Raw genomic sequence first — 13,691 nt, 5'->3', positions numbered from 1 at the left:
GACCCGAGGAAGCAGGGACGGGTCGGCAAAGAAGCGTATCCGGGCCTGCAATGCCAATCACGGCCCACTTACGGATTCCCAGGGAAGAGATCTTCCTCATGAAAGAAAGAATTCATATTAATATGACAAAGCATTTTATTAATTTCACAAAGAATAATATATCGAGCATCAAAATTGCACCAGTCGTTCTATTTCACAGCATCCAAGCATCGACAAAAAATTAGATCAAAAATAGGATTACAACAGCGATGTAGAAGTATAAGAAGCCATCCGATATTAGCTAAGCTGCTGCCTTATCTCATTTTGGCCTTTCTCGGAATCCTTCGGAGTATATATTTTGATGGAGAACTAAATGGCGGAGCTACCAAGGGGGACTCACAGATGGTCTGATCCTTGCAGGCATCCGTGAAGGCTGGTCGAAGTTGGTGATTACTGGATGTTGGAAGTTGGGATTTGGAGTGATTGACATCTTGTTCATAGAAAACTCGAGCTCGTCCCTGTTGTCGAGGTCCAGATCATCATGGGTGTTATTCTCGGGGAAATCTGGGGTGTCGAGGTCGTCAAACTCATCCTCGCCTTCGCTGTTGCAGTTGCTGTAAGTTGTCTTTACCATGGACCAGAACTCAAAATTCGGCCGCATAAATCTTCGGGAAAAAAGAAAGTGATGGCTTAGAGTCCAAAAATGAAAGCAGCAAATATAGCATGTGTGTATATATATAAATATAATAAAAAATATTTATAATCTCACCAAAGAATTTAAAAGGATCTTACTAAAGAAGAATTTAAAAGCTGTGGATTTCACATGCTTGTGCTGATAGAATCTAAAATTCAAAACAGAAGCATGAAACCATGCTTGTGAATGATTCTAAAAATATATTTTGCTACAAGATAATGAGATTAAGAAAACTCCCAAACAAGTTATGGTGTCAGTAATGTGGACAAACCTGTCGGAATCTTTTAGTAGATATGGATCAAATGGAAAGAACATGTCCAACCGCTCGATCCCTCCAAAAGCCTTGGAGAATTCAGACTCAAGTGAGTTGTCATCAAGGTAAGGTATTGATATCTTGAATAACCGACCAGCCTTTGCCTGTCTCAGGAACTCTTGCACAATCGAAGGCAAACAGACCTGCATCGTGTGGTCAAAGATATCAGAACATATCCAGTTGACAGATGAACGTCACAGAAATTAGCAACCATGAAAGTTTTTGTCATTTAACTTCTCTAGATAATCATTCAAAGCAAAAAGGTATTAACAATGCAGATAAACCATGAGTCCGCTTCGATGTGAGTCTCATTTCTGAAATATCAGGGATTCTTATTGTTGTGAACATGGAGACAAGTAGAGATTTATCAATCCATCACATGGAACCCCCAAAAAAAATTCCGATAACATAAAACATACATGGTGTCTTGCATTGATTCACAACTCCAAGAGGATCGATCCCATATTTCTAGCTCATCAAGGGCTCTAGAGGGCCCAGCAAAGATTTTAACCCTTCGTTTATACACATCCCACGTATGCACATTTGACACTTGAGCTCAAGGCATCATATTTGAGGGGTTATGAAAGAGGATGCTATTGTTCTCTGAGAAAGACTCTTGTATTAGGTTTTACCAAACCATTCTTGCACCCTACTCCATAGCACTGAAGCTCCTCCTCTGACTTCACCAATAGTTGCACAACGAAAGTTCTGACTTCTGAGTATTGTTCTACATGATTCTTTTGTCCTCCCACTTTTTCTTTTTTTGTTACCTTTATTGAGTTCACCTCTCAGCAGATTCCATGCTGTCAGAAACTTGGGATGTGAATGAACATCCACATTAATGACTTCTTTCCTACGTCCTGAAGATTACCTAAATTGCAGACATGCCCAAAATTGCAGTCTAATTATTGTTTTATATACTCTGTGTGTGTGTGTGTGTCCAAACTAAGTGATGCCCATAATATCCCTTTAGACAATTAAATATTTTAGGAATTAAAGCTTTTACCAAATATTCCAACCACAGTCGGGCTTAACCATTAACTTCCTAACAGCAAAAAGACATAAATTTCCACACACCTTGAGAGGATCCAAATTGGGGTGACACAAGATTGAAACCAAAGGCATATGGAAAAGCAGCTGCCTGAGGTGAGAGACATCCAAGATTGCTCTCATGCGAAAGCAGAGAATGTACATCACAGCCTACAAGAAATAAAAAATAAAAAATTAAATTGAGAAAGAAAAAAAGCTTACATGAGTGGGAACTAAAAGGTAACAAGGCAGTAATCATACATCATGATAAAATTATATCGTCGAGACTACATGTTTTGAATAACATAGCCTCGCAGTTCAACTAACAGCCAGATCTTAGATAAGGATTTTATGCTAATTCAAGATGATAAAATTCTCCATAACTGCAGTCCCATAAAGAAATCTCATTTGATTAATATAGCATTTAAGTTGAGAAAGGCTACAAAGTTGTCAACTGGGTTTGCATACTGTGAAGGAAGAGGTACAGATATCAAGACAGACACTACAATCGAGGGATTCCATCTTTAACAGAGTTAAGATATTCTCTCCATCTCTGAATGGGTCATGTAAGAATTGGAGGAATCTGAAAGACTGCTCTTGAGCACAAATCAAGACTTTTCAGAAGCCACAAGCACACTAGTTGTCCAAAAATGAATATAGTCAGAAAAAAAATGCTAATGGTCCAACACGCCTCCCTACTTCTCTAGCTTCCACTAGCTCTTATCTTTTTGTTTATTCTTGTAATATACAATGTGGAAAACTACACTTTTGCTCCAAGAAGAGAAAAAAACAACATCAAGCAGTTACTTCAATAGACATACAATATATGACATCCTGGTTAGGTGTACGAATAAAAGATGATCAGCACATAATCTCATATCATATTCTCATTATGCAACATAAGAACATGGCATGCTGAAGACCTTCAAATCAGGAAAATTAAAAAAAATACCTGGCATCCAGAATAAAAGATTCGGTGAGCTTGAGGATTGATCTTTTTTTCCTGACTATCTTGGTATTGGCAATACTCAAAACACCAATCCACTAATCTGAACCAGGATATAAAATGTTGACCAGATAAGTTAGTGAAATATAGAGAAAAAATAGACAAAATTACCAAAGAGATATTCTCAAACCTCTTAAGTATGCTTGCAACAAGGGAAGATGAAATAAACTTTGCCCGAGCAAGATAACTTGCAAGATATGAAACAGCCTTCATTCTGCATTAACGAAACCCCCAAAGAAATCAGATAACACTCTTTATCAGACAATAACATTGAAAAGGTCTGGTAAAAAAAAAAACGTTTTAGTTTCTAGCAAAGCAACAGATTATTAACCTAGCTATTCCAACATAAGCATAACCAGAAGAACATGCTAACTACAAAATGGTATATGTGATATCCAGCATTGGGTCACTAAAACCACAAAAACCAGCTTTTCAGACCAACAGAAATAAATGTCTAACTCCAAGCTATTACATAAAAAGGTGCTATTATGTATGCTTTGCTGCTTTATGGTTATTATAAAATTCAGTTGAAGCCAGAAACTCAAGTACTTTTTTTTTTTTCACTTTTCAATGTCTAGTAAAAAATATCAACTAAGTATTGTAATTTCGTACCGGTCCCCGACTGAACTGACATGTATTGGTTGGTTTCGGTGTGCTGACTCATGGGACACCGGTATGTACCAAAGACTCTAGAAGAAAAGGAGGAAGGAAAAGGTGGCTGTGGAGGAAGAGAGAGGAAGAGGAAGGAGTAAAAGTAGGAAGGAAGAGACAAGGAGATAGACGAAAGAGGAAGAGAGAGGAAAAGAAAGAAGATGAGGCAATAGAGGAAGAGGGAGGAAAAGGAAGAAGAGGAAGAGAAAAAAGAGGCGGCGGCAGAAGAAGAGAAGGAAAAAGAAGAGATATTGGAAAAAGGAGAGAAAAGGAGAAGGAAGCATACAACAAGGTCGGTGGTGGAGGAAGAGGAGGAAACAGGATGAAAAGGATAGGTAGCAGTGGCGGACAACAACAAGAAGAGGAGAGGTGAGAAGTGGCAGACGACACGAAGATGTTCCACGGAGAAGAGGCCTCGAGATAGCAAGCCCTAATTTCAATCTTTTTACTTTGTATTTTAAATAAAAACAGACTGGGTCCATGTACTGATTCATGCTTACCAATCCATGCCAGCCCAAACGAGGAGTCCCATGATATCAACTATTATCAAATTAGAAAAAATAAACAGCAGTAACTAGTGAATCACATGTAACATTTAATAACATGTTCAGTTTGAAATTCCCAAATTACCTGGAATCTGGGTCCTCATGTTTTGAAACAAAAATATCTGTGAGCAGAACAGCAAATTTCAGTCCACAAATGTCAGGATCCAGTGAGCAGGCATAGAACATCAGGAACTGCATAAAGAAAAGGGAAGTTTAACTCATTTATAGAACACCAAAACATAGACCAGTAACAATATTGTATATGCATAAAAGAATAGAAAAAAAAACTACCTGAGCAAATTTTGACTTGTGAAGTTTTAGCACGGCTATTCGAAAGATCTCTGAGAGTGTTTCAAACACCTATACCAAAATAAGACCAAAAAATAAGGTTGCAAAATATTTTCTGTGAAGTGATTGAAGGCAGTAAATTGACTTAGTTCGTCAAAGATTAGCTGAAGTTACTCTATTTGATAACATGTAGAACAGATAAGTCAATTCACTTACAACAGCAGCTTCTGATTTGAGCAGTTATTTTTCTTTATTAGGTGGTCAATAAAGCCTACTCATGTTAAACTAGATGATAAAGTGATCTGTTTAATATCACTAAGAAATATCATTACTTTTGGCAAATGATACAATTTCTATGGATAAATGTCATCTAGGATTTCTCAAATGAACTTATTTTATGTATCATAAGGCGGTATACTAAAGGGAAAAAAATAAAATATTATTTGCAAGTAAAATCACAGTCATTAATACAAAAAGGATATTGCACGAAATAAAACATGAAATCACCAACAAACAGTTATGCTTTAAATGCTGAACGGATCATACAGTCACTATATTATCTAAGTAGTCTAATAGCCAACATATATTAACATTGGTTCTAGACAATGCTAGTATTTACAAATACTCTTCGTGTGTCTATTTCCTAATTCCTATCAAACATGTTTAGTTTCAGTCACTCTTTTGATCTTTCTTTTTTATTGCCAAAAAAATGGATGTTGAAAATTCAAGTACCCGCTGCCAATATATTTAAGGAAAATATTGTTTTCTTTCCCTTTAAAATTTTTATCACATATCAAACATGCATGTTTAAATGGTAAACATCATATTGAAAATTTCACCAACTCTGTGTTCATATTTTAGGCCTTGAAAATCTTCAAAAAACAATATATATTTTCCTGTAGGGACTCACATTTAATAAATGGCCACTATCTGCGCGCAATTTAAGGTGTTCACATACTATCACCATCAAACCATCCAATTTATCAGCATAAGCATTGCCCTTTAGAACCCCATTCTCCATAGGAAGCTGAAAAATTGAGAGACATTTCCCCATTATAAGTATGTAGAAAGTATTAACAGATTTCAACTGGAACATTATATCCCACAATCCACTCTTCTTGTTAACCTTTATGCCAGCTTTAGCAACATTATCCATATCATCATCCCAATCTTCAAGTTCCATTTCAAATATGCCCTTGTTATGTTCTTCCTGAAGAATGTCCTCCCAAGTTATATTTACCTGAAACACTAAAAGACTGAGCATTAAAGGCCATTCATTTAACTGTAAATCACAATCTCAAGCAGCAACCAACAGGACCAAAACTCACATCCAAATCTGCGAGCAAATCCACCACCTTCGCCAACAATGTACTTCCAAGGAATTCTCCAACTTCATCATTCTCCAGCCCAAGCATGCATTCCACAAATAATACAATCACCTGCATATGTTAGAGACTTGATGAATCTTTATCCAAGATTTATTGTAGGTAGAAACAAATTCCACATCAGCTTAAAGAAACCAGCAGTACAGGAGCATGATAAAACCTAACCTCTGTGCAAAATCATGTGTCTAGGCTTATCATGGAAAAAATGTAACAGAAAGTTGATGCTTTTTAAAGCTAAAATATTGATAACTTATATTACATACATAAAATGAACTCCCTGCTATTTTCAACCATAACATGATAGATCCATCCTCTATAGATACAGTGAGGTGTCTTCCTCAAAGTAGATAGATAAGCATACTTATAGATACTTGGATTTCCTGATCCCCTTGTTATCAAGCTTCCAACTGCAACTAGAAATATCAACTGATAATTGTATGCTGAAGTATGAGACAATTTCAGAACTTGCAAAGGCGCAATAGAGAGTAAAGTGAATTGAAAAGGAAAAAACAGATGTGCCAAAAGTCGATGACCAAGGAATCTGTAGATTTCAAAGAACTTTCCATAAAGATCAAAAGATGATGAGAAACTTGGTAAGTGCAATGATAAAGGATGGCCAAGTGCACAAGATTCCCATCAATGTAAAGTTAGGAAAGCGTCAAGGCACACAACATGCTCCAAGCGGAGGTTGTTTCCTCAACTCAATCTTTCATCACCTAAATTGCAAATTAACAAGCTCAACTTGACACCAATGCCAATCCTCTAGTAATCCAAATACGAAAATTGTTTCCTTAAAAACTAATGTTCCAATCTTCTTACTCAAAATAGATTTTTCTGAAAAGTTGATCCCTAATCAACTTGAATTCATGTTCTCCATTCCTTTTGGCCAAAACTAATCAGATGTTCAGGTTTGAATTTCTGCTGCAACAACAGCCATCATTGATCATTCATATTATTGTACTCAACACAGCTGACACCATCACTAGCATATCACACTAATGCCACCATCATCATACACTGCTATAGGTTGCCTTTATCAACATTACCCAGTTGTTGCTCCCAGCTCCAGTTGTCAATGATGACGTTGCTGCCATAGGCCCCATCATCAGCATTGCCACCATCACTATCGTGACAAAGTTTCCATCGTCATTCTCCATATTACCACCCTTGTCATTGCTGGCGCTCCCACTCTATTGGTCTTGTTGGTGCTGGCACTGTCAGTCATCATCACCACACAAGGATTATCACTGCCACTGCCATCATCACCATTGCCATGGCTACTACAATCAGTTGCTAGTGACGGAAAAGTAAAGGTTGGCTGTTCTTTGGCTTGCAGATGATAAATAGAAGGGAAAATAGAGTTGGATTTCAATCTAAGAAGCAACACATATTTTCATACTTTCGGTACTCAAATCAATGGAAGGATCAAGATGATAATCAAAATTTGCTTTCGGAAGTAAACATAACACAAGTGTATTCACAACTAGCTCAGCATGATTCTAGACTTCTGCTGGATGGAATGTCGATGACAAGACTATAGATATCCATCCAATTCTTATCCATAAGCAGCAAAAGAACGTTAACAAATACTCATATATAATGAATTTTGCATCTACAAGATAAAGTCTGGATCGCTGGATTAAACTGGGGAAAGAAAACAAAACTTGACAACATATAACATAAGATAGCCTATAGGCACCATATGCAAAAGTGGTTTTTAACAACAGTCCAAAGAATGCAGAAAAAAACATGGTTATATTGATATGTCAATCTGCAGATCACAATAAACTTGTCGAGTTACTGAGCATCATTCTTTGTCTAGTTTTAGAAGGTAAAGTTGAGGATTGAACAATCGAAGGTCTAAAAACTTACATCTTTGGGATCTGTGTATCTTGGCATTCTTTTGTCAATTACATTCCTCAGCTTCATTGGAGCAAGAGGTATTATAACAGTAATATAATGCAATGCCATGTGAAGCTCATTATGAATTTCTTTCTTTCTTGTGAGCCATCGTGATTGACTAATGGACTCCCTTAGTCTTCGGGGTGGTAGAAAGTTAACCACAAGCATATGTAAACAGGCATCAAGAAACTTGTCAGGTACAGCAGCCTGGCAACAATAGAGGAAAATAATCACATAAGTAAACCATGTCCGATAGAGCTTATAGTAAAATATTCTTCACCCTATGAAGACTCATACCAAAGTAGTAATTAATTCCAACAAAGCATTCCTGGCGTCCACCCCATAGTTCCATAGGCACAAACCAAAAATCTGACAAACATATCACAAATAATTGAGTTACAAGCTAATGCGCACGCAGACAGAAAGCCATAACTGAATTCTCCTAGGACATACATTGCTCAACAGAGAACCGTGATACATAATGTCTATCTTGGAGACAGCTCCTGATAGCGCCTTCAGCACTGTCTGGAGAATCAAAAGGAAAAAAGGATGTCAAATATCTCAAACTTTTGGGATGGATCTCTGAGTTTATATATGAAAAATCACCAACCGCCAGTAAAGCTTCCTCGTCAGGGCCCATTCTCTTGCCTGGATCAACAATGCTAAGTAGGTAGTCATACTGGTCTCTATCACTCTGAGCAACCAAAACTGGAGCCTGGAGGAAGATAACCATGTTAATCACGGTCTAGGCACCGCGAGAAAGCATAATAGCGGACACGGTACAGATAGCACGGTACAAATATAACTTCTCCCATGGAATCCACAAAACTACTAACATGTGCTCATTATATTGAACATCACCAAAGTGGCATCGTCTTGAATAAACGTCTAACACGAGGAATAATAAAAAAAGAAGCATCTTAGAGTGGATTTGCTAAGAGGTACAGTGTTTGGAGTGTTAAATCTTCATCGAGTAGAAACTCTTTGAATTAAAACAAGAACAGGGGATCAACATTCATCGCCTTTCTTATTGTGGCCATTTGAAGAAACAGATAATGGGTTCGTTTAGAGGACCTCACAAGTTTCTCGTGAGAAAAGCATCGGATAGAAATGCGATGAAGATTATTTGAGCTGCAGGCCATGAAGATTATTTGAGTTGCTTACCATCCGAACGCCATCAAGAACATGTATAACGGAAGCAAAAGCCTCCGAATCGCTGAGGTATCCGTCCTCAGCCTCGTAAATTAGCAGGTCGTTGCTCGCCAACTCCACCCCCATCGTCGCACAACCGGGTTCCGCGAAGCCCTTTCCTCCGGCAGCAAGAACTGAGCCAAGAAGCCACAAAACCTCGCGATCATGATTCTGTTCTAAATTCACGAAAAAATCTAAACTACGAACTAAATTCACGTAAAGAAAAAGAACGATTACTAATCAAATCGAAACATAAACTTCAAACGAAGAAGAGATGGTTTACGGCGAATGCGTGGTGACGGCCGCCCAGATCAACAGAAATTGCTTCCTCAGCTGATCGAACTCGTCGGGGCGCGGAGCAGAGGAAGAGGCTATCGCGACTTCGAAGCGCGAGGAGAGATGGAGGCGGGGAAGAATTAGGGTTCTTCGGGTCTCCCCCGCGCGGTCGCTCGACTCTTAAAAGCAGTTGGAATTTGCACGTGCTGCGGCTTCTCCGTCCGGACTCCTGACACATCGTTAAAGCTTCCGCTAATTTATAGTGTGCGGATTAGAGACGGGTCGGATTGGAATTCCAACCACATTTTCTTATTATATTAATTGTTTTCGTTATAAATTGTGAGTCCTTTTTTTTTTTCTCCGAATAAATAATAATAATAATAATAAACTTTACTAATTAGAACAAAAATACACGCAGCCGTTCTCCAAACGAAAAAGAAAATTAAATTACTAAAATTAGCCTTCCTTCCAAATATTATAATAATAATAATAATAATACGATGAATAAAAGAGGACAACCAATTAATATCAACAATTTTTTATCTATATATATATATATAAATTAATAATTTTGTATATTTCGAATCAAAATTAAAATTATTCGAGAAAGAGTATGCCATAAATTTAGAGTCGATTTCAATGTATATTCATGCGGATAACTCCCAACACCTCAAAATAACAACCAATCAACTCGTAGTAAAAGATATCCCATATTATTCTTAAACCAATTAATTCATGTCTTTCCCATTTAACATGGAGAGAAACTTTCTAACATGGAGTGGCTATTTGTCTCTATGCAAATTGATTGACTTTTTTGACCCAAACAGGCACTAATTTAGATAAAAAAATTAATATGATTAATAACCACTTAAAATAGTCTGATAATTATGTAATAGATATACTTAGAAACAAGTGAAGGTTTAAAGACCATATCCATCAAATTTTACATCTAAAATATCAATTTATTACTGTACTAAACTCACTTATGAAGGTCATCAAATATCACTAGAATATCGATAATTATATGTTGTATGCATTAGAATGAATATCGCATGATGTATATATATATATATATATATATATATATATATATATATATATATATATATATATATATATATATATATATATATATATATATATATATATATATATATATGTGTGTGTGTGTTTAATAAAAATAAATAATATTTATTTGAATGAATATCCATCATTTGATTTGTGTACGAAAGAATAAATCTTTAACCACTAAATTAATCATGGGCAAAGTATATATTAGAACGGAACTTTACCGACTTAAATTAGATGGTCTATTAGTGCTATCTTAATCTTTATTTGTTGTGTCTTAACTTTAATGTGCTTGTTCATTATTAGAAAAAATAAAAAATAAAAATATTCTTAATTTGATTAGCATTTCAATCTTGAAGCTTCTTTGGTTGATTATATACTAAGAGGTCTAATCATATCATGCATAGAAATTTGGGTAATTTTCGTAATTCTGGTGATGCTTTAAATTCCGATTATTGTAAATTCTTCTCATCAACTTTCACCACTGTGTAAAGAGATTCAGAACGATCATGATCTTCAAAAATCGTGTGATGGGATGGATGATGATCGAACGCGCTATGCTTCCCCAGCTGCGAAGCGTTGACGACCTCTTCGAATGCGAGGCAAGGGTCAACGGAGGAGAGGTCTGACGTTGTGCAGGTCAACGGGCAGGGGTGCTATATATGGGAGAAGGCGAAGCTACGTCAACAGAGGTTGGGCGTGGGAGGCGGTCACGGTTGAGAACTTGGGACGGAGTGGGGAGGTAGTTAACGGTAGTTAAGCAACTCCACACGCTCGAGGATGGAGAACAGCTATAAATCCCACCTCCCGACGGCGATGGAACCAATCAAGAAGCAGAGTGATCTGAGATCGAACGCGGTAAGAGATGAGGCTAGTCTTGCTTTACCTTTGCATCATTTGCCATGGGATGGCGACGGTGGACGGAGCGAGGACCAACGTGAGCGGAGGAAAGCCCAAGAGCTCCGGTACCTTCAATGTGAAGGAGTATGGTGCCAGGGGCAACGGCCGGAGCGACGACACCAAGGTCCCACCTCCTCTGCCCCCCATCTGTTTGTGGTTTTGTCTCTTGCGGTAACAAAAAGATTACATCTTTATAGGATTTATCTCTGGTTTTACTATTGATTTGCAACGAATTAATGACTAGAAAGGGAGTTTGGTTTTATGGTGCAAGGCCGAAAGGATTAACATTGGAATGTTTTCTCATGAGCTATGAGCTAAAGATGCACATGATTCTGTACTTGCATGCCTCCATTTCACTCGCCGGCTCATCATGCTCTGCGATGCCTGATGCAGGCGTTCCTGGCAGCTTGGGACGCCGCTTGCAAATCATCTGGGCAGGTCAAGATTTTGATCCCTAGCGGTACCTACTTCCTCAACCCTATTGAATTCAATGGCCCCTGCCGAGAGGTGCAGAGTTTGAAGTTCCAAATGCAGGCAAGTTCTTGCTAAACCCGAAGTTCATTAGAAAGAAAGAAACTGAGATTTAGAAGCCTGAGTGCTTCAAAAATTCGAGCTTTTAGAAGCATCACTAGTTTCATACCGGACTTGGGATCACTCTGGTTTGTTCTAAATGGTATTCCAACCATAAGATCAGCTACTGGTGATGATCAATGCATGATAACTTTTATATTTTTTTTACAAAGAACACAAATTGCAGTTTGTTATTGAGTTATTCAAGCTGATTGTCGAGGACATTTCGGGACGTGTAAACACAGGGCACGCTGAGGGCGACTACGGACTTGCGCAAATATGGAAACGGTAAGGGGTGGGTGGAGTTTCGACATGTCGATGGACTGACTGTGACCGGCGGAGGGACCTTCGATGGTCAAGGAGCTGTGTCTTGGCCCTTCAACAAGTGCCCCAAAGATAAGAACTGCAAAGTCCTGCCGACGGTAATCTTATGGAAACTTATTATTCTGTGAGCAAGCAAAATGCTTAGTATATGGATTGTTTTGTGGCCAATGCTTTAGGGTTGTGTGGGCACACACCAACACCACATGTCTCTCCATGCATTGAACTTTTGCCTTTTTGTTCTCTTTTTCTCTTGCAATACCAGCAGATGTTTGACCTAACAATGCCTTCTGCTTATAATGTGTGCAGTCCGTGAAGTTCGTGAACACAAAAGATACGGTGGTGAGAGGTATAACATCACTCAATAGCAAGTTTTTCCACATGGCACTGCTAGGCTGCCATAACTTCAAGGGCAGTGGCATCACCATCAGTGCCCCGGGCACCAGCCCCAACACTGATGGCATTCACCTGGAGGGCAGCACGGGTGTGACCATATCGGGCTCGAAGGTTGCGACAGGTGATGATTGCATCTCGATCGGTCAGGGCAACAGTCTAGTGACAATCTCCGGCATCACTTGCGGGCCTGGCCATGGTATCAGGTCAGCCATTTTTACATATCGAGCTTATCATTCCTTTCTTTTTTTTATGTATATTTCTTTTTTATTGATGGTGGTGGCAATGACGACAGTGTTGGAAGCTTGGGGAGGTACAATGATGAAGAAGATGTGAAGAATGTTATCGTAAAGGATAGCACCTTTCAAGGGACGACGAATGGAGTACGGATCAAGACATGGGCCAATTCACCTGCCATTACTAAGGTTCAAAACATGACCTTTGACAACCTTGTGATGAAGAATGTCGACTATCCCATCGTCATAGACCAAACATACTGCCCCTTTGCCAAGTGTGACAATTCGGTGAGTAATTAAACTATCTCAATTCCATCTTGATCCTAATTCATTTTTTGACATCATAACTCGAACTTAAATTCATGGTGAAACATGTTTATCACCCAACTCTTTCCTGCATGCATTTGTCCAGAGAGCATCTCGCGTAAAGCTCAGTGATATCCACTTCAAGAACATTCGAGGAACGACAAAGAGGCCAGAGGCAGTGATACTCAGATGCAGCAAAGGGACACCGTGCCAGAAGCTCAGCCTCCACAACATCAACCTTAAAAATATCGGTTTTGGAGGCACGCTTTCCACTTGTCTCAATGCCAAGGCAGAGTATAGTGGCAATATCTTTCCCCCACCATGCCAGTAATGCCGGCACAGAGATAACATGTAGTATCAATAATCACTAGGTGCAAAGGTGTACCTGCACCCATCTCGCTCAACACAGAATAAGGTTGGGCTTTTGTAATGAGGTGAATTTGTGAGGGTCACAAAATCTAGTAATGATTTGTGATGATTAATGTACCCGTAAGGGATTTCGGGAAGTGGTGGATCTCATTGAAGTCGCCCTTCTTCTGTAGTATTTTACCAAAATGTGACAGTTATTTGGAATGGAATTCTATTCTTGTTTTCACAATTAATTTTATTGAGCTGTTGCAGTTGTTCTTATGTCCAAC

At 38.4% G+C, this 13,691-nt stretch overlaps 2 protein-coding genes across 2 annotated transcripts; one reads left to right on the top strand and one right to left on the bottom strand.

Annotated features, from left to right (window-relative positions):
- Nucleotides 1–111: 111 nt before the first annotated feature.
- On the bottom strand, nt 112–9,473 carry LOC103993320 (uncharacterized). The gene is made up of 16 exons (XM_009413345.3): nt 9,267–9,473; nt 8,957–9,117; nt 8,403–8,507; nt 8,246–8,317; nt 8,090–8,161; nt 7,763–7,999; nt 5,834–5,944; nt 5,632–5,745; nt 5,416–5,532; nt 4,509–4,577; nt 4,303–4,409; nt 3,152–3,235; nt 2,968–3,064; nt 2,064–2,186; nt 945–1,129; nt 112–644 (listed from the first exon to the last, which is right to left on the bottom strand). Exons 2-16 carry the CDS (start codon nt 9,068–9,070, stop codon nt 362–364), a joined length of 1,890 nt encoding a protein of 629 aa, XP_009411620.2. The 5' UTR covers nt 9,071–9,117; nt 9,267–9,473; the 3' UTR covers nt 112–361.
- A 1,571-nt stretch (nt 9,474–11,044) lies between these two features.
- LOC135598052 (exopolygalacturonase-like) lies at nt 11,045–13,518 on the top strand. The gene is made up of 6 exons (XM_065091572.1): nt 11,045–11,351; nt 11,621–11,761; nt 12,043–12,219; nt 12,428–12,717; nt 12,807–13,035; nt 13,160–13,518. The coding sequence occupies exons 1-6, from the start codon at nt 11,193–11,195 to the stop codon at nt 13,382–13,384; spliced, it is 1,221 nt and encodes a 406-aa protein (XP_064947644.1). The 5' UTR covers nt 11,045–11,192; the 3' UTR covers nt 13,385–13,518.
- The last annotated feature ends 173 nt before the right edge of the window (nt 13,519–13,691 follow it).

This window comes from Musa acuminata, chromosome BXJ2-1, assembly GCF_036884655.1.
Source record: "Musa acuminata AAA Group cultivar baxijiao chromosome BXJ2-1, Cavendish_Baxijiao_AAA, whole genome shotgun sequence".
Classification (NCBI taxonomy): Eukaryota; Viridiplantae; Streptophyta; class Magnoliopsida; order Zingiberales; family Musaceae; genus Musa; species Musa acuminata.
The sequence above is the reverse complement of the archived record's forward strand: the minus strand, read 5'-3'. Positions and strand labels throughout refer to the sequence as shown.